The 21,490-nt window shown below is 43.7% G+C and overlaps 1 protein-coding gene across 5 annotated transcripts in view; it reads right to left on the minus strand.

Moving 5' to 3' along the window:
• The window catches only part of CSAD (cysteine sulfinic acid decarboxylase), a 23,834-nt gene continuing 2,344 nt past the window's right edge, over nt 1-21,490 (minus strand). For 2 of the 5 annotated variants that reach the window (XM_033116786.1, XM_033116785.1), the window contains exons 2-15: nt 12,492-12,628; nt 12,121-12,247; nt 11,951-12,041; nt 11,493-11,599; nt 10,946-11,061; nt 10,435-10,514; nt 10,086-10,140; nt 3,771-3,887; nt 3,629-3,693; nt 3,252-3,333; nt 2,625-2,824; nt 2,417-2,468; nt 2,186-2,275; nt 1-804 (exon numbers count right to left, since the gene is read on the minus strand). In XM_033116786.1, coding sequence (XP_032972677.1) covers nt 631-804; nt 2,186-2,275; nt 2,417-2,468; nt 2,625-2,824; nt 3,252-3,333; nt 3,629-3,693; nt 3,771-3,887; nt 10,086-10,140; nt 10,435-10,514; nt 10,946-11,061; nt 11,493-11,599; nt 11,951-12,041; nt 12,121-12,247; nt 12,492-12,617 — 1,482 coding nt within the window. In that variant the 5' untranslated portion in view covers nt 12,618-12,628 and the 3' untranslated portion in view covers nt 1-630. Of the gene's footprint in view, nt 805-2,185; nt 2,276-2,416; nt 2,469-2,624; nt 2,825-3,251; nt 3,334-3,628; nt 3,694-3,770; nt 3,888-10,085; nt 10,141-10,434; nt 10,515-10,945; nt 11,062-11,492; nt 11,600-11,950; nt 12,042-12,120; nt 12,248-12,491; nt 12,629-12,739; nt 12,996-13,885; nt 14,024-21,490 lie in introns of those variants that run through there. The other 3 variants (XM_033116787.1, XM_033116784.1, XM_033116788.1) reach the window with 3 other exon arrangements.

Below are 21,490 nucleotides of genomic sequence, written 5' to 3' on the forward strand. Positions count from 1 at the left end.
TACAGTTGAAATTTTAACTTTATTTTTCTATTATAAAAATAATGCATATTCATTACATAATAAAAGGAGGAGCACAAAAGGCATAAAGAAGTTAATTTTTAAATTGCCTATAATCCCATCCCAGGGAAAACTACTAACATTTTGGCATACTTCATCCATTCTTTTCTATATATTTTTTAATATACGATATTACTATATACTGGGGGTGCCAAAAAAATGTATACGCATGTATTTATCTTTTGTTATGGGTATATATTGAGTATTACAATTTTAATACATTTTTTCCTTTCTTAAAATGTGTATACACTTTTTTGGCACCCTCTGTCTAAAGTATTGTATCCAGCTTTTTCAACATCACATTATATTAAAATTATTTTTTCTCTTATCAATAAAATCCTCTTTGTAAACATAATTCTAAAGGCAGAATAATATTCCATCATAAGGATATACTATAGTTCATTTAAACATTCTCCTAATATCAAATATTTAATAGGAGAGTTAGTGGGTCAAAGCATATAAGCGTTACAACCACTGTTTCCTAGAAAGGCTGTTCTTGAGAACACAGGGAGGGAATTAACAGAGCCAATGAAGTGAGGGGGGTGTCAAGGCCAGCAACCAGAAGGAGGAGACTCAGAGGTCCTGCCCGAGCCTTTCCAGCTCGTTGAGGAGGAAGTCCATATCAGCCCGGGTCAGCGCGGGGTTGGCCACGACCATACGGAAAAAGTTGCCCTTGGTCCCATGGGGCTGGTAGCCAATCATCATGGAGCCCTCCTTCACCATGCGTTCCTTGAGTACTGGTGCCACCTATCAAAGGGGTACAGAGAGCATCCAGTTGCAGCCAGGGGTCAGGAGATGGGTGGGGTGGCTTCCTGGCCAGCAAGTTATCCAAGATGCATTTCCCTTCCACCCAGCCGCCTTCCAGAGGTAGCCCTCATTGCTCTGATCCTGACCATAGCCCTAGTTTACCTTTCCCGGCACATCTAACCTGCTTGGCCTTCTCTACCACCTGCTTTAGTCCTCATCCCGCCTATCTCCAGGTCGTCACATGGGCCATTTTCTGCCACATCCTGAGTTTTCCCTGATTCCCAACACTGCTGTAGTCTAACGTCAAGCCTCAGTCATCCTCAACACCTTCTTCTCCCCTCTGAATTCCCATATTTTTTATCTCTACCCTGTAATCTAACATGGATATTACAAGATTGCCTTGAACACAATTGGTTTCAAATAGATTACCCTTGTTTTCTAAATATTACTCCTTAAAGGCAAGAACATTCTTTTTTTTTTACCCCCTTTCTTTTGCCTCCTCCCCCAACCCCCCCGCTCCCCCCCCCCCGCTTCAAGCCGTTGTTTCTCAGTCCAGTTGTGTAGGACACAGCTCCTTGGCCCATGCTGGTATTGTGAGCCTTGCACTCCCCCCGGCTGAGGCAGTCGGTCACTGGTCAGCTGCTCACGGCAGCTCTCGCTGGCTGCCGGCCACTCACGATGGCTGCTGGCCACGGTTGCCCGCAGCAGCCCACGGCAGCTCACGGCAGCCCACAGCAGCTTTCGCCAACCTCTGGCTGCTCACAGCAGCCCAGTTCCAGGGAGAGCCATTGTTCACAATCTTAGCTGTAGAGGGTGCAGCTCACTGGCCCAGGTGGGAATCGAACAGGCAACCTTGGCATTAGGAGCACGGCACTCCAACCACCTGAGCCACCGGGCCAGCCCCAGCAAGAACTTTCTTGTCCTTTCAGATCATATGCAGCACCTAGTACCAATCTATCCTTAATGATCTATGACATATCTCCTTGCCTCTAGGAGGCATGTGTGGACTGGCCTTACCAGGTTGTTCCATCCCCAGTATCAATGACTCTCTTCCGTGATCTTTCTGCCTCACATCTGTCCTGGGTCTGAGTTTCCAGCAGAACTCCCAGCACTGAGATCTATATACTGTACACTGGTGACTTCCCCTATAACGCCCCTCTCTATCTTCTCACTTTCCAGAAACTTATCATATTCCCCAACCCCATCCCCACAGAAATAAGGACCACTTGGTGGTGTTTTCCAGTTCACATCCCCACCTCAGGAGCAAGAGACAAGCAAAGAGACCTGCCATGCCACTCACAGCCAGCAGGGGGCAGAAACGTACCAGCTGCATCAGTTCCCCAAACCGGGTTAAACAGAGCCAGGAAGAGAAGAAACGTACCTTAGCCAGCCTTTCACTGTAATCAGGACTCTCTTGCTTGCCCCGCAGGCTGGGAGGCACGAACCAGAAACAGACATTGACAAATTCAGGCTGGGAAGAATGAGGGAGGGGAGGGGATGAGCTGAGGAAGGGGGCTGTCCCCCTCTCACTGCCCCTCTTCCATTAGGGCTTTGCATGTATGATAGGCTAAAGGGGTACAGGGAGATGCAAAGAGCACAGAGTAGGTCATACCTCCATGACCAACTCAAATCCTTCCCGCTTCTTCATTTCTTTCACCAAGTACCTTCAAACAGAAGTGAAAAATCACAGGTGGAGGAGGAAAGGTAGAGACACAAAAGAAAAGAGACCCAGAGAATGAGCTGGAGAGGCACTGAGAAGAGGAAAGGGGTATGGGAAAAGGACCCAGGGGAGGGGAACTGGACCCGCTCCCTACGCCTACCGGGTAAGGGCAAAGGCCTGGTCGATACGGCACTCCAGCCCTTGCCCGCCCTGGGCCTTCCACATGAGCCACAACTTCAGACAGTCCACACGGCGGCCACACTGCACCACCTTGTCTCCCGTATCCAGGGCCACATCGTAAAACTTGTCTTGCTGGAAGAGGTAGCTGGCCTGGGATCCATGGCAGTGCTTGAGTAGGTTCTGTGGGCGGGCAGGAGGCTGTAAGACTCCACCTTCTCTACCCAGGTTTCTTCCAGCGCTGTACGTATCACAGGATTTCTTAGCTCAGTCCACCCATTCCTTTCCTAAGAACCAGGCAGCACTGATAGGATGGCTGCTGGCTGACAGACCCTGTTCTCTGGATTTTCTCCCAACACCCAGAGTTCTTCCTAAACTTAACCCAGGATTCCTTCAACTACAACTTCAAGTTGTAAAGTTTTTTCTTTGCATGAAGACAGGCCATGGGGGAGTGAGGGAGCCCACTATAGGCAGTTAGGATGGTCTCAGATATTCAGCTTAAGATGGGATGGTAAGGAGAATACAGTAAGCCCAGGCCCCACTAAGGTGGGATAGAAAAAAAGACAGAGGTCCAGGGTGAGAGATGGGGCCAGGCCTGGGGCAGACCCACCGAGGTATCCTGGAGAAGAAGAGCTGAGCACTGCAGGCCTGCTGTGAGGAGTTTGTGGGGATTCCAGGCCACGGAGTCTGCCCTGGGGTGGACACAGCAAATCTGGGTCAGCTGGCTCTTCCTCAAGCTGCCCAACCAAGCCCCCCTCTCTTCCTGGACCTCAGTAAAAGGCCTTTAGTCTCACCCCAGCCCAGCAAGAAGAGGTGCCAGGAAGAACTGCCATGTCTGTCTGACCTCCCAGCCGCAATCAATCATCTCTCCAATCCCCTTCCCACAAACCTCTTTTCCCCACTCCCATCTGAAGCTCCCTAGACCATGAATATTCTGTGGATCAAGGATTTGAAGGGTGGGATTTAGAGAGCAGGGGCCATATGCACCTCTGGATCCCATCCAGGAGATGTCTATGTGTCTGTGACAGCAAAACACTTCCACCCCAGGCAGCCTGTGGGAGCAGAAGGAATAGCATGGGCTTCGCCTCGGCTCAGCCCATCCCCACCTCAAACCCCTAGTCCCACTTACGTCCACATGCATCCACAGCCCGTGACGCTGGCACACATCAGCAATTGCTTCCAGGGGGTCAAAAGCCCCCAGCACAGTAGTGCCAGAGGTGGCAATGACCAGGAAAGGCACAGCACCCTATTGCAAAAATGCAGAGGAAGAAAGAAGTTGTGAAGTCTTCTCAAAAGCAACCGAGATCCTGGTGATAGAGCCTAACTCAAAACTCTTTGCATACCTGACTTGGGCCCTTCAACCTTACATGTTACTCTCCCCTTTAATTTGCAGCTGAGGACACTGAGATTCAGAGGTGTTAAAAAAAAACTTGCCATCAAGCTGAAGCGCCTGAGCCCAGGTCTGTCTGATGGAATCCAAGCCCAGGTATGTCTGATGGTTTATCTCTAAAGCTCATACTATTTCAAAAAAAATTTTTTTAATGTCTTACTGGAAGATCAAAATACTATTTTAAAAATTCTAACAGTACATGGGGGCGGCCAGATGGCTCAGTTGGTTAGAGCATGAGCTCTTAACGGCAGGGTTGCTGGTTCGATTCCTGCATGGGCCAGTGGGCTGCACCCTTCACAACTGGATTGAGGACGGTGAGCTGCCGCTGAGCTGCCAGAGGGGCGGCTGGATGGCTCAGGTGGTTGGAGCGCAAGGTCTCAATGCCCGCATGGGATGGTGGGCTGCACCCCCTGCAACTGAGATTGAGGACAGCGACTGGACTTGGAGCTGAGCTGCGCCCTCCACAACCAGATTGAGGAATGGCGACTTGGAGCTGATGGGCCCTGGAGAAACACACTGTTCCCCAATTAAATAAATAAATAAATAAAAATTCTAATACTACAAAGTTTATAGGAAAATTGAATTAGTATTGAGGGGAAAAAAAGCCACAAAGAAAAGCCCAGGCCCAGATGGCTTCATTGATTAATTCTACCAAACATTTAAAAAAGAACTGATACCAATTCCAAATTTCCAAAAAACAAGAGAAAGGAACACTTCTGAATTCATCCTATGAGGTGAGTATTACCTTGATACTCCAAAACCAGACAAAACATTACAAGAAAACTACAGATAGTATCTCTTATGAAAATAGATATAAAAATCTAAAAAAACACTAGCCAACTGAAATCGGCAACATATAAAAAGAATTATACACCATGACAAACTGGGATTTGTTCCAGGAGTGCAAGCTTGGTTTAATATCCAAAAATCTATTAATGTAATACATCCTATTAATAGAAAAAAAAGGAAGGAAAAAACGCAACTCAATGTGGTCTACTGGTTATCTCAATAGACACAGAAAAACATTTGATAAAAATCCAACACTCCTTCACAATAAACACTCAACAAACTAGGAATTGAAGGGAACTTCCTCAATCTGATATAAGGCAACTGTAAAAAAAAATCCAGCTAACATCGTACAAACTGGTGAAACACTGAAAGCCTTCCCCCTAATATCAGGAATAAGACGAGGATGCCCTCTCTCTCCACTTCTATCCAACATTGTACTGAGGTTCTAGCAGGGCAATAAGGTAAGAAAATAAGAGGCATCCAGATTGAAAAGGAAAAAAAAAGCTCTATTCATAGATAACATGACATTGTATCTAGAAAATTCTAAGGAATCCACTAAAAAACTATTAGAATTAATAAATGGGTTCAGCAATTTTGCAGGGTACAAGATCAATATTAAAAAATCAATTGCATTTCTATACATTAGCAATAAACAATCCAAAAATGGAATTAAGAAAACAACTGCATTTATAAGAACATCAAAAAGAATTAAAATACTTAGGAATAAATTTAACAAAAGAAGTGTAAGACATATACTCTAAAAATTAAAAAGCATTGTTGAAAAAAAATCAAAGACCTAAATAAATGGAAAGATGGTCCATGTTCATGGATCTATAGATTAGACACAATCCCTATCAAAATCCCAGTTGGCTTCTTTGCAGAAATTGACAAGCTGATCCTAAAACTCATGGAAATTTAAGAGACCCACAAAAACCAAAACCATCTGAAAAAAGAACAAAGTTGGAGGATTCACACTTCCTGATTTCAAAACTTACTACAGAGCTACATTAATCAAGACAATGTGGTCTACAGTATAGACGTGCATATCAACGGACTAGAATTGAGAATCCAGGAATACACCCTCACATTTACAGTTAATTGATTTTAAACAAGGATGCCAAGACAATTCATTGGGAAAAGAACAGTTTTTTCATAAATGGTGCTGGGATAACTGGATATCCACATGCAAAAAACAATGACGTTGAACCCCTTTCACATATCATACACAAAAATTAATTCATAATGGATCACAGAATTAAATGTAAGAGCTAAAACTACAAAATTCTAAGATAAAAATATAGGACTACATCTTCATGAGCTTCGGTTAGGCAAAGACTTCCTAGATATGACACCAAAAGCATAAGCAACCAAAGAAAAAATAAATAAGTTGGAATCATCAAAATTTAAAACTTTTGTGCTACAGAAGACACCACCAAGAACGTGAAAAGACAACTTAGAAAATGGAAAATATTTCCAAATCATACATCTGATAAGGGACTTAAATCTAGAATAGAATAGAATAAGCACAGGACAGGATGCTCAACATCATTAGTCATCAAGGAAATGCAAATCAAAACCACAGCAAGAAACCACTTCACACCCACTATGATGGCTATAATTATAATAATTTAAAAAAACAGGTGTCAGTGAGGATGTGGAGAAACTGGAACCCTTATATATATTTCTGGGACTGTAAACTGGTGCAGTCATTTTCAAAAATAGTCTGGTGGTTCCTCAAAGGTTAAATATAGAGTCACCACATGACTCAACAATTCCACTACCAGGTACCTATATAACCAAGAAAAATGAAAAACACATGCTCACATAAAAACTTGTACACAAATGTTCAGAGCACCATTCTTCATAATAGTCCCAAACTGGACACAACTCAAATGTCCAACTGAGAAATTAATAAATAAAATGTGGTATATCATACAGTAGAATATTATTTGGCAATAACAAAGAATGAAGAACCCATACCTATATTGTCATTTAATCTATGACAAAGGGAGCAAGAACATACAATGGGGTAAAGACAGTGTATTCAATAAATGGTGCTGGGAAAGCTGGACAGATACATGCAAAAAAATGAAACTGGACCACCTTTCGACTCCATATTCAAGGATAAACTCAAAAAAAAAAAATGAATAAACTCAAAATGGATTAAAGACTTAAATGTAAGACCCCACACCATAAAACTCCTAGTAGAAAACATAGGCAGTAAATTCTCCGACAGTCCCCTTAGTGATATTTTTTTCTGACATATTTTCTTAGGCAAGGGAAACAAAAGAAAATATAAACAAATTGAATTACATTAAACTAAAAAGTTTTTGCACAGCAAAGGAAACCATCAAGAAAACCAAAAGACATCTTACTGAATGGGAGAAGATATTCACCAATGATATATCTAAAGGGGTTAATATCCAAAATTTATAAAGAACTCATACAACTCAACAAACAAACAAACAATCCAATTAAAAAGTGGGCAGAGGACCTGAATAGATGACATACAGATGGCCAATAGACATATGAAAAGATGCTCAACATCACTAATCACCAGAGAAATGCAAATTAAAACTGCAATGAAATATCACCTCACATCTGTCAAAATAGCTATCAACAATAAATCAAAAAACAAGTGTTGGTGAGGATGTGGAGAAAAGGGAACCCTCATGCATTGTTGGTGAGACTGCAAATTGGTGCAGTCACTATGGAAAACAGTTTGGAGGTTCCTCAAAAAATTAAAAATAGAACTACCTTATGACCCAGCAAGTCTACTTCCAGTTATTTATCTGAAAAAACACTAATTTGAAAAGATATGTGCACCCCTTTGTTCACTGCAGCGCTATTTACAATAGCCAAGATACGGAAGCAACCTAAATGCCCATCAGTAGACGATCAGATAAAGAAGTGGTACATATATACAATGGAGTATTACTCTGCCCTAAAAAGAATGTAATCTTACCATTTCTGACAACATGGATGGATCGACAGGGTATTAGGTAAGTGAAATAAGCCAGACTGAGAAAGACAAATACCATATGATCTCACTTGTATGTGGAATCTAAAGAACAAAATAAACGACCAAACAAAACAGAAACAGACTCATAGATACAGAGAACAAACCAATGGTTACCAGATGAGAGGGTGACTGGGGGGATGAGTGAAAAAGATGAAGGGATTAAGAAGTATAAATTGGTAGTTACAAAATAGTCACAGGGATGTAAAGTACAGTATGGGGAGTATAGTCAATAATATTGTAAAAACTATGTATAGTGCCAGGTGAGTGGAGGACTTACCAGGGGGTATCAGTTCATAAATTATATAAATGTCTAACCACTATGCTGTACACCTAAAACTGATATAAAATAATATTGAATGTCAACTAAAATTGAAAAAAAATAGTCACAGAGACGTCAAGTACAGCATAGGGAATATAGTTAATAATATTGTAATAACTACGAGTATGTACAGTATCAAATGGGTAATAGATTCATTGGGGTGATCACTTTGTGAGGTATATATATGTATGATCACCATGTTGGTTTGTACCCCTGAAACTAATATAATATTGGATGTCAATAGTAATTGAAAAATAATTTTTAAAAATTAAAAAAAAAAAGAAAGGAAGGAGAAAGGAAGAGAAGAAGGGATAAGAAAGGAAAGAAGGAAAGAAGGAACCCAGATCTTGGGATCATTACACTGCACCACTCAGTTTACAGAACTCATTTAGCAATTCTTAGTTTATTTTAAGGAAGTAATTTATAACAACATTGCAAATTAAAAAAAAAAAAAGAAAAAGAAAGATGCTACAACATGGATGAACCTGGTACATGCTACAACATGGACGAACCTTGAAGACACTATGCTAAGTGAAGGAAGTTCATCACAAAGGCGATGTATAATATTATTCCACTTCTATGAAAAATCCAGAATAGGCAAATGCATAGAGACAGCAAGTAGATTAGTTGATTTTTTTGCATGTATCTGTCCAGTTTTGCTAGCACCATTTATTGATTAGTTGTCTAATGGGAAGTATGGAAATATTGGGGAATTGATGGCTAGAGGGTATGGGGTTTCTTTCTGGGGTGATAAAAATATTCTAGTATGTATTATAGTGACAGTTGCACAACTCCGTAAATGTGTTAAAAACCATTGAATTGTACGTTATAGATGGGTGAATTGTAGGGCATGTGAATGGAATTATATGTCAATAAAGCTATTACCCCAAAAAAGTTTACAATGAAAGTAATACTCCACTGTTCTACTTGCCGCTCATACTGCTACTCAGAGGTAACATCCATGTCAATCAATATACATTGTTCTAAATAACAACAGGCTCAAAGTGTCCTTTGTACACTGCAACTTACTACATATTCACACACACTTATATATGTGTGTATATATACTTAAATATATGGTGGGGGTATTTTCATATGTGTATATGTTTCCACCTTATGCTTTTAAATGACTACATAGTACTCCAATAATAACAACAACAATAATGGCACCTAAAATTTATATAGCGTTTCATGGCTCTTAAGTGCTTTACATGCATTAATTCATTTAATGCTTACAGTAATTCTATGTGATAAGTTCTATATCATGCTCATTTCACAAAGAAACTGAGATACACAGATATACCATAATGCTGATGGACATTAAAAAAAACTTTTTTTTATTTTGCACTTTGCTCCAGTGCACAGAATTTTAAGTACTGTGACGATGATTTATAGAATCAATCCTAGCAGTGGGACCTGAATCAGTGGATAGATACATTTAAAATGGATACTGAAGCTGCCAAAACGCCGTCCAAGATGGCGGCAACAGTTCATGTAGCCCACCACTGTGGAGGAGAGTCGGGTGCCTCCACATTGCCCACTGCTCACACAGCCTGCGCTCCTCACCACTGGCCCACACATGTGCCCAAGCTTCTCTCTGCACAGACCCTCCCAGCCCACAGAAATCCTTCACACTACACTTCAGGCCCCAACACCCTCCCTGTGCTGCTGCCTTGAGACTCTCCTCAGTGACTCGGTTCAGTCCTGCTCCTGCCTCTCGGAGTCCAATCCTGCCTGCGGGTCTCAGCAAAGTCCCTGAGGGGACCAGTGTGTCCTTGCCCCTCAGGTTCCCCAGGGATCACTTCAGCCCATAGGGGAGATGGGCACAGAGATCAAGGAGAGGGATGAGGGATGCCTCGAGCAGGGAGAGCCCAAAGAACCCTCCAAGAAAGGGACAGAGGGGTCCTGCCCCTTCCTCACTCACCTCAGCCTCAGCCAGACTGATCTGCCTCTCCAGATCCTCAGGGATCATTTTCCCTCTAGAAAAGAAAACTGAGTGGGTACAGAAGCAATCGGCTTTCTAGGCTAGGAGGCAGAAGTGTTGAGAGCAGGATAAGTGGGGTTAGCAATGCAGAGGCTACAATGTGGACTTCTCCCTAAGAAGGGTAAACAGATCTCAGGGGACAGGGCACCGAGACAGAAGCAACAATTCTGCAGGAACAGAGAGGGGAGAGAAGTGGCCAGGGGTGTGGACCTGTGGCCGGAGCTTCTGACAGAGGGAAGGTACGCAGGCAGCGCCAAGCCAGGTCAGAGCTACATGGACAGGACCTCACCTCTCATCTGCCTTGACCACTCGGACACTGTCGGTGCCAAGGCCCAGAAAAGCAGCTCCCTTCTTGATGGAGTAGTGACACTGTGTAGGAAGGCAAAGGGCACGTTAGTGTGACGATGGGGAGGAGAGAGTCTAGTAAAAGTCAAGTACGAGCTGCAACAGATGAGACCCTGTAGACCAGGGCTTCTCATGTGTGCCTTCGAATCACCGGGGTGTCTGATTAAAATGCAGACTCAGATTCAGTAGGTGTGGGGTAGGGCCTGAGATTCTGCATCTCTAACAAATGCCAGGGTGATACCGACGCTGCTGGTCCATGGACCACACTCCGAGGAGAAAGGGTGTGGCCCATGTCCCTCCCCCACCCGCAGACAGAAGGCAAGGTGAATAGGAGCCCCCTTGATTGGAAGGAAGCACATCCGCTTGGGGGCAGGCAGAGGACCTGACAGGTCTCAGACTCAGCTGGCTAGAGATTAGAATCAGGAGCCCAGGGTAGGTCTGTGCCTCTTCCTGACCTCCTCTGATGTGAAGAGGGCTAGGGGTGGCAATGCCCGGAGGCCCCTCCTCTTGCAATCTGGGTAGCGCTGATAGCGGGCCAGATTCACAGCATACATGTTGGAGATGGAGCCACCTGTCACAGGGAGGGGATGGAGGCAAAAGAGAGGGACAGTGGGTCAAAACTGGGGCTTACCTCCCCTGACCTCGCTGCCCAGAACTGATCAAAGCAGCACAAGTGATCGGCTCCCAGGCCATGAATTCCCAGGGTTCTACAAATGGCATGATGATAACCCAGAACAGCCCCAGGACGCGCAGATCGCCCTGACTACCCGCCTCCACATCCTGGGCTGCCCCCAGCACAGCACCCACACAGAAAAGGCAGCCATCAGAGCACTGATCCCCTGGACTGTTGGGCAAACATGATGCAACAGGGCATTGGGCAGCCTCTCTCTGGTTTGGCCCCAGCCCAGATGGAGAGGAAATAAAGAGGAACCCCCACTGCCTGCCAGCTAGAACGGTGGGAAAGGAAAACCCCTTAAAAAGTCCCCCTTCCTTCTCACATACCAGGACAGAAGACCCCATCCCCAGAGCTCCAGCCCACCAGCGCCCGGAGTTTCTTCAACACTTCTTCTTCCATGAGTACAAACACAGGAGCTATTTCATAAGTGTACCTGCCAGGAGAGGTTAACAATGAGAAAGGGGAAGAGACAGGGAGGGACTCCAGGGGAGACTCTCAGGCCAGTGGGAGAAAGGAGGTGGTGCGAATGAGAAAAGGGTCCCCAGAGAGGGGGAGTTGCTGACAAAGAACCAGGGAAGCAAGCGTGAGGGAGGAGAGGTCAGGACGCAGGAGAAAGCATGGAGAAAGGTGGTCCAACGGGTCCAAAGGGATAGGCTCTGCAGCAGAGATCGCCAGAAAACAGAGAGGGGGACAAAAGCCATTCTCTCCCTTCCCCCTAGTGCACATCTCCCACAAACCCATATCCTTTCGGGGGTGGGGGTGGGGGTCCTTTGGCATGGCTCACTGGCTGGTGTTGAGGCTCTCGGTGATGATGCGCCCAGCCAGAGCATGGGGATCCAAACCTGAGAAGAGCTGGTTGAAGAAGCGTGGGTGACCTGGGGAGGGGGGCAGGGAGCTCAGAGCGGAGCTGGGGACAGACTCCAGACACTCTCCCCACCAGAAGCCAGGACCCACAGGTCTTTACGCTGTAGCGGATCACAGCCCGGCACCGCTCCAGGATCTGCTCCTGAGGCTCTCCCTGGCTCCGCAGCTCCAAATCCAGCAGCTGCTTCAGCTCCTCCGGCTCCTTCCACTCACACACCTAGAAGAAGCGGGCAATTCTGGTGGCCCTTAGCTACTCCATTAACTGGCTACCCAAACTACATCTCAGTACACACCAGATACCACCAACTTGCATTCAAAGCAACAAGTTAGAAAGATTTTCAAAGAAACACATGAATGGGGGTAAATAAACACAGTGAGACAGTGATGAATTCTGGGGAGAAGCATTGGGGAAAGTTCTGAGCCAGGTCTGATGGGCAGAAGAGGAGGGAGAAAGGACCTACCTTCTCAGAGGCACTGGTCCCTTTCCAAATGATCTCATCCACCACAATCCCAAACACATCCCGGAGCAAGGCTTCTGCAGCCATGGGGTCACCATCACGGGAGAGGAGTGGTTTAGAGTCAGCCATCAGGATAAAATCTGTGAGCAGAGCAGGAGATATTCCCTGCTCAGCCTGTGTACCCTACCTAGATCTAACCACTAAAAACCCCAACCCCTTAATGGGCCTAAGGCCCCAGTCCTGCAGCTCACCTCCAGCTTTCACTGTACATACAAGGGCAAGTGAGAGCGTCCAGGAAGAAAGCCAGTAAAAAGAGGTGGGAAAGAAAAAGGCAGTTAGCACAGAGCAGGTGGAATCTAGTGGCCACTGCCCGCCTAAGGCAATGACGAGAGGGTTATCTTTCTGCTCGGTTCTCTGTGAAGGTGAGCTGGAGGTACGGTACACAATTAGCTTTTCAGAATATTAGAACCAGGGAAGCAGAGGGAGCGAAGTCTGGGCAGCAGTCACGAGACCGTGACATCACTCTCACGCCCTTGCCCTGAAAAAAACCATGCAGAGATTTGGGACAGGGACAGGAAGTTGAGATAAGTTCCCTGAATAATCATTAGCTAACATGAAGAAGGGGGAAATGAGATGAAAGGCAAAAACACATGCCACATTAACTTCAGGATTAAGAAGGGTGGGGATAGAGAGCCAGCAGGAAGAGGGGCTTCACACCATGAATCAAAGGGCCCGGGGTGGGGGGTGGGGTCCATGGGGGATATTTGGCAGGGAGGCAAGGGTGGGGGCTGAGGGTGAGGGGGAAGCCCGGCCGGGGGCCTCGGGGCAGGCTTGTGTGTGGGGGGGGTGCAGGTGCAAGAAACTGCTGCAGGTGACCCTGGAGACTGACGAAAGCCTGATGCTGGTAGAGGTGAAATGTTCAGACAGGCCTCAGACGCCAATCTCTATATCCCAACCCGCAGAGTCTTTTCAGTACTGTCCTGCTTTCTAAAGCCCTCTCCCAGAGCAGAAAGGAAAGGACGTTATGCTGAGGAAGCATTTTGTTAAACAGGTGTAACCCTGTGCCTTCAGGTTGACAGCACTCAATGGACAGGGAGTGGCTGCTAGAAGTGAGCACCGGCTGTGCTCATGCCAGGGGCTGGGTACTGAGAAGGCCTCCCTGTCCCCCTGCAAGCACACAGATGCACCTGCAACAGGTGCGGCCCAGGGCCTGGCTGGATGCTGACCCCAAGCGCTATTCAGGAAAAGAGGAGATCGATGAAGGCTGAAGACTGACTGAGGAAGATCTACAGTAGGACTGGAGCTGAATCTTGAAAATGGGCAGGAGAAATGAGATTGATGAAAGGGAGGAAGAGAGGCATGCAGGGGAAGGTGAGGAACGCCATGAGCTTACTTACATTAGGAATGAGTGTGGCTCCTTCTAAGGCTCCTCCAGCTGGCTGGAGGGAGTGTCTACAAGGGGGATACAGGAGCACCGCGGCATGAGATTATGGAGAGATTATGGAGAGCCTGGAGTGCCAGCCAGGCCAAGGAATCTAAATTTTATCCTGAAGAAAATGGGAAGTCACTGAAAGATTCTGTGGCAATGAATAATGTATCACACTGATGCTCTCAGAAGACCAGTGTACAGCAGCAGGATGCAGAAGAATTAACAGGTGTTACTATAAACCAGACAAGAGGTGAATAAAGATCGTGTTGGCAGGAAAGAATAGCGGAATCTGCAGGCTTGGCCACTCACCGGATTACATTCAATTCGACATTTATGGACTCTATGTTGTAGGAGAAGGGGCAGTCAAAGATAACCCTGGGCTTTCAAGCCCGGGTGACTGAAAAATAAAGGTGCCCCTGAAAGAAATTAGGATGCAGAAGGGGAAGCTGGACAGAAAGTAAAATGGTTATTTCTTAGAGATACTCATCCCGGTGGAGGTGTCCCAGGACTACAGACACCCATAGCTCTGATGAGATGCTAGAACGGAAAGCAAAGCAGAGTCAAGAGTCAGGGCGCCGCGGAAGCCTTGTGACAAGTTCCACTCCCCCTGGGAGAAAAGGTTCAGAGAGATGGTCATGGAGAGAGGGGCAAACACCAAGGCTTGGGGAACCCTCAAAATGAGGGGCAAGAGGATCAAGAAAATGTGGAAAGGGGGAAACCTTCCTCCAAGTGGGCTGTTCTGACGTAAGCCACTGTCCACAGCCACTGGACTCCATACTGATTGAAAACACGTCCAAGGGATCCTGGTGGCCCTATCCTTAAACTTTTCCTCAGTAGATTGGGTTTGGAGAAAATAAGGGAGCTGGCCTAGGCCCAGAGAATGAAAGAGTCAATCCTTCATCAGTGCTCACACTGGCTTCCCTGACAGGTGGCAGCAGTGGGGTGTTTAGGAGAGAGGCTAATAAAACTAGGTACCGTTGAAGTACTCACCATACTCTCTACTTAATATGCATTATTCTAATCTTCACAATCATTTAGGGTAAGTGTATTGCCCACATGTGAAGATGAGGACACTGAGATGTCAAAGACACTTTGTATGTAACTTGTCCAGATCACGCAGCCAGTATGTGACCAAGCTGGGTTTGAACACAGGCGTGTTGGGCTCTGAAGCCCCTGCTCCTAACCATCCCACTCACGCGCAGCTCTCTCGGGCACTGAGTTTGCTGTAGTGGGAAAGCCACTGGGCCAGGACACCTCAGGGCTTCAGTTTCTGTAAAATAAGGGGTTTAAAGAGAGACTCTCCAAGGCATCTGCTGGTGTTCATAGGCGCTCAGGCCCTTGGATATGACAAGCAGGCCAGGGGAGACATAACTTTTACAGCAGGAGGAACAGGCTGCAAGGAGGGAATGATAGTGAAGAAAGAGAGACCCCCGAGCTGGAGGGAAGCCTTTCTCAAAGTTCTGAAGAGAGGGTCTGCAGGGAAGACCATGGCTCCGTCCATGTGGCACCTTCTTTATTCATCCCACATCAGTCATCTCTCAGAAATGAAATCTGGAGGTGAGGGCTCTGAACACCCCCCATTTCCTCCTGGGATAAACAGGGAAGTGAGGCATCACTACCCTTATTCCCCACCCAGAATCCTGTCCTGGGTACCTGAGAGAGGGAAGATCCCCTGCTCACAGAGAGTTTTTCTTTTTAAAAGCAAGAAGCAACCCCCTCCTCCTACTTCCAAAGAAACAGGAGGTGTGTTTTTAGAGAAACTGAAACATGGAGACCTAGACTTAGGAACACCTGGCACAGCCAGAGGTAAAGGTGAGGCATTGCCCTGAAGAAAGGAGGGTCAGGAAGTTACATATTGAAGCATTCCTTTCTCCCAGTCAGCATTCAGAACCAACGGCTAGGGGTAAACCCTCCAGGGCCAGGAGACTGGAGGATTCCTCTCTAGAGAAACTGACCGCCATCGCCCCAGAGAAGAAATAACCTACTGAAGCTCTCATTTCAGTCCTGTCCAATCACCTAGTCAGTGATGCCCACCCGTCAATAAGGCCTATCCATGCACTTGCGCCCTCCAATATGCCTCAGTGCCTCGCTCTTCAATGCGTGCGACCAGCCAGCCAAACAACACCACGCACTTGAGAAAAGCCCCTAAACCTGAACCACAGAGGAAAACACAGACAAACTGAAAAAAAGGCATTTGGTGGAAGAAGAGAAATGCAGTGAGCAGAAGAAAGCCTCAAAAATTCAAGAAGCTATTGCATCCATTAAAAAAAAAAAATAGGTTGCTCTCAAAAAGGAATACTGAAAGAAGAAGCTCTAGGATTTTAAAAACATGGCAACTGAAATTAAAACTTAGACATAAAACGAAAATCACACAGAAAAGATAAAAATATAAAGAGCTGGATAACAAAAAAGAATTTTAGAAGATCAATCCAAAAGGCCCAATAGTCAACTAATAGAAGTTTCAGAAAAAGAAGGAAAAAACAGAGGAAAGAAATCAAAAAAAGTTTTACAGAACAGAAGGACAGATTAAAAGGATCTGCTGAATGACCAACACAAAGATAGATTATTATATTGTTTGGGAACAATGGAGGATCCAAATACTTCTGGAGATAAAACAAACAAGTAAGCCAAAACCAGGTCACAGACACAGGACAGACAATAAGACCACATCAAATTTCTCCATCACAGGATAGAGGTAAAGGGAATTCCCAGGACTGTAATGAAGGTAGTAACCATCTTCAGAGTAAAAAAGCAGCAGTGACTGAGCTCCGCTGGACACTCAGTACTGCCTGGCAACATTACTATTTTGCTATTGTCAGCTCTCCAATTCTCTGTAGCAACTATTTCAAAAATTTCCCACACCTCTCAAATTATTGACCTAGCAACCTTCTCCCTGTTTCTCTCATTTCAAATTTCTTAGAGAAAATAAATAAAAGCCATCAAAACTTACTCAACATTTTGTTACCTGCATTCTAGATCCCACCTCCTCCTTTCCTCTCCCTTCCTTCCTTCAATATTTATTCAGTATTTAGTATGTGCCAAGCACTTTGGTGGCTGTTAGAGGTACAAGGTGTGATTAAAAAAAAAAAATACGGTGCATGTTTAAATTTTTAAAATTACAGTAAAAGACACATTGCCATTAAACTCCCCGAAAATACTCACCCTCACTTCGAACACGCTTATCCCATCGTTCTTGCCACTTTCTGAAGCAGTTCTGGAAGTCCTCTTTCAAGAGTGTCTTTAGTTGTGCTGTCGTGGCTGCCTCAATGACCTGAATCAATTCAAAACGTTACTTTCATGGTCATTTTGATTTTGGGGAAAAGCCAGAAGTCACACAGTGCCAGATCTGGTGAATAATGTGGTTGAGGACACACTGTAATGTTTTTATTTGACAGAAACTGCTGCATACCAGAAGAGATGTGTAACACACATCCTTTCTATTGTGATCAAACAATACAGTGAATGCTGCTGTCCAGTGCCATCCAACGGAAAGGCAGGGATCTTCAATATGGGAAGTGGCACATCAAACCAGAAACAGTGTGTGACAAGTTTCAACCTATTTGGTGCAGTCAGTTGGGTGTGAGCTACGGTTGAGAGAGTGTTTTAAAGCGTGCTGTAAATCATCCATCATCATGATAACACTCTGTGTCACACATCACTTCTGGTATATGGCAATTTCTATCAAATAAAAACATTACAGTGTGTCCTTATCCACCTTATTCATCGGATCTGGCCCGTGCAACTTCTGGCTCTTCCCCAAAGTCAAAATGATCCAGGACATCAAGGCAGCCACGACAGCACAACTAAAGATGCTCTCGAAAGAGGACTTCCAGAACTGCTTCAGCAAGTGGCAAGAACGATGGGATAAGTGTGTTTGAAGCGAGGGCAAGTATTTGGAGGAGGATTAATGGCAATGTGTCTTTTACTGCAATCAATTTTTTTTTTATTTTAACATTCATCATATTGTTTGATCACACCTCATACAATGGGAAGCAGAAGACCACAGCCCTGCCCTTATGAAGTCCACAGTCTAAAGCACAGGTCACAAACTAGAGGACGGTGACCCAACTCCTACCCATAGACAAGTTTTGTTTGGATTACACAATACATTTTAAAACTTTTAAAAATAATTGCCAATACTGAAACTTAGCTTCTTGTGAAAAAAGTCAGAAGACCTAGCAACACTGGGCCTGAATTAATATACAGCAATGATCACCTGTAGTTGGAGTTGCCCCTTTATTGTTATTATAGTTTTACATTCATTATATTTTCTTTTCAACTTTTTAATTTTTGATTAAATAATATATTCAGGTAATTCAAAAATCAAAATATATAAAAAATATTAATAGTGAAAAGTCCAATTCCCAAGTCCATATGCCCCATTCCCGTCCCACCCCCACAGGTAACCATTTTTATTATTTTCTTGGGTAGCCTTTCAGAGTTTTTAATGCAAATACTAATAAATGCAAATGTATATTTATTTTCTCCCGTTGCACTCAAAAGATAGCATATAGTCACTGTTGTGCACCTTGCTTTTTTTGTTAACAATATATGGACAATCTTCTATCAGTACATATAGAACTTCCTCGTTCTTTTTTTTAATGTAACAGCTTTTTTGAAATATAATTTACATACCATAAAATATACCCCTTTAATTTGTACAGTTTCAGTGATTTTTCATATAGTAACAAAATTGTGCAACCATCACCACTATCTAATTCCAGAATATTTTCATCACTCCAGAAAGAAACTCATTAGCAGTCATTCCCCATTCTCCCTTCTTCCCAACCCCTGGCAACCACTAATCTATATTCTGCCTCAGTGGATTTGCCTATTCTGTACATTTCATATAAATGTAAACATACAATATGTGATCTTCTGTGACTGGCTTCTTTTACTTAGCATAGTATTTTCAAGGTTCATCTATATTGTAGCTAGCATATATCAGTACTTCATTTCCTTTCCTGGCCAAATAATATTCCATCATATGGATATACCAATTAAATTTCACCAAATGATGGACATTTGGTTTGTTTCCAGTTTTTGGCTGTTGTGAATAATGCTGCTCTGAACATTAATGCACAAGTTTTTGTGTGGGCATATGTTTTCAATTTTATTAGGTACACCTGGTAATGGAACTGCTGGGATCATATAACTCGGTTTAACTTTTTGAGGAATTGCCAAACTGTTTTCCAAAGTGCCTACACCATCTTACATTCCCGTCAGCAATGTATAAGGGTTCCAATTTTTCCACATCCTTGCCAGACTTGTTACTGTCTGTCTTTTTCATTGTCGCCATCTGCAGTTATAATTTTGTTAAAGACTGCCAACATCCTAGAGGTTGCACCAGTGTACGAAAATGCCTGTGTTCTCAGCCTCAAGAGACTTCTTTTTAATTTGAGAAGTAAAAAATGGTATTTTAGTTGAACTCCTGTATTAGTCAGTTTTGCTGTGGTAACTAATGGCTTCAAATTCCCAATGGCTTACAAACAGAGGTTTATTTCTCTTTCATGGTTTACGGTTGTGGTTGGCTATAGCTTTGATCTATGTGCCTTTAGTCCAAGACCCAAGCTGAAGGAACAGCCCCTACTCAGGACACAATGTTCTCGTGGCAGAAGGAAAAGAGAAAAAGGAAGAGGAAACCATGCACCAATTCTTAAAACTTCTGCTCAGACCTGGTGTATGGCACATCTACTCATACCCCCTTTGACCAAAGCAAGCCCTAGGGCAGTGGGGTGAGGATGCATGTTCCTCCCACAAGAGGGCACTAAAAAACGCATGGCAACGGGTGAAGATGTCAAATCCCAGCACAAGATCACTGGACACACGCCCTTAGAATTTTGCACTCTGTTTCACCTCAATCTACACCAGCCCACCTCGCTCATTTGCATTACTTGCTTGGCCCTATAGATATCTGAGTTGAAACCACTGGTCTAAAGGCGTCTCTCCTTCTCTCTCATGGACATCTTTTTGATTATCCCCTCTCATTTCTTCAACTCTCTCTCGTAATACTTCTTACAACATTTTAAACTGTTTAAACCTCTCACAACATGTTCCCACTCCAGCCATCTCCTCTTCACAGCCAATCTTCTTAACAGAGTTGTCTCCACTCCGTCTTCACTTCCTCTCTTCTCACACTTTGTAGCTTCCACCTTCAACATCACCAAGAATTTCCCTGCCTCCAAGTCCCATGGACACATCTTTAATAGAGGCACCAAATTCTCGTTATGTACACAGTGATTTCTCCCCTTCAATATTGTAAATCCCTGGGGGGAGAGGACTAAGTCTTATCCTTCTTTAAGTAAAGCACCAAATACAAAATAGGCACTCCAAAAAATGTAAGTTTTCATCTTCCCCACTCTCCACTCCTGTCCTCCAAGGTGTTGCACAAAGGTATTCAATAACCATTTAGTGAATCAACCAATTATTTTCAGATACAGAAAAATAATACTGTTCTACTTACATTTAATTTGCATAAACCAAAAATCTGTATTAATTATAACTTAGAAGATTTGCAAAGGGTTTTGTTCTTCTTCTCAAAGCCTTCTCATCTATGACTTCATTTGTTCCTCACAGTAGTGCTAGAAATAAGCCTGAAAAGGTATTTATTTATTCATCCTCATTGTCAAATGAGGACTCTTGGGCCAGAGAGAGTGAATTCATTTGTCCCAGATTACAAAGGTGACACGGGAGCAAGCCTGGATCGCTGATTTCTGACTTCTAGGCTAGCTCCTCTGCCACTACATTAATGGTCCCTTTTAAGTATGGCATGTCTCACTACCTCTTACCATACACAAAAATAAACTGCAGGTGAGACAAAGACATAAATTAAAAATATACAACTATAAGAATACCAGAAGGAAATGCAGGGAAATATTTTTATAATCTTGAGTTAGCATGTCACAAAACCCCAAAAGCCACAGGCAGATTTGACTACGCAAAACTTTTAAAATTCTGTGTAAAGAAAGACACCATTAAAGTGGTTAAAGATAACTCATGGCTTTATTTTTCCCCACTCATTTTACCCACTCAATATTTTCCAAAATGGTTTTTCCTCTCCTTGTAATTATTCCTTTCCATGTAAACTTTAAAAATCAGCTTAAGTTCCATGCAAAGTCTTGTTTTAATAAGAATTTAACTTAAAATACAGCAAAAACTTATGTCTCTACTGTATTAAGTCTTCCTATTCATGGACATGGTAAAACTCTCCATGTAACCAACCCCTTTTTGTCTTTCACTAAAATAGTCTGATTTTCTTAATGCCATATAACTTGCAGTTTCCTGTTAAATTTCTAGAAACGTAATACTTTAATTGTGCATGAGATTATTTATTCTATGACATTTTTATGGTTGGTTATATTGTTATATTTTATTATATAATTTTTCTTTGTTAATCTAATATCTGACCATGCTACTGAACTCACCACTAGTTTTACTATTTTGTCAATCGATTGTCTTTGTAGATGAATATATCATATGAAAATAATGAGACTTTTGGGTGGCCAGAAGCTCTAGTAGAATATTAATTTTGATGGTAAATATTCTCGTCTTGTTCCTACCTTTGATAGGAATA

Source organism: Rhinolophus ferrumequinum, chromosome 10 (assembly GCF_004115265.2).
Source record: "Rhinolophus ferrumequinum isolate MPI-CBG mRhiFer1 chromosome 10, mRhiFer1_v1.p, whole genome shotgun sequence".
Taxonomy (NCBI): Eukaryota; Metazoa; Chordata; class Mammalia; order Chiroptera; family Rhinolophidae; genus Rhinolophus; species Rhinolophus ferrumequinum.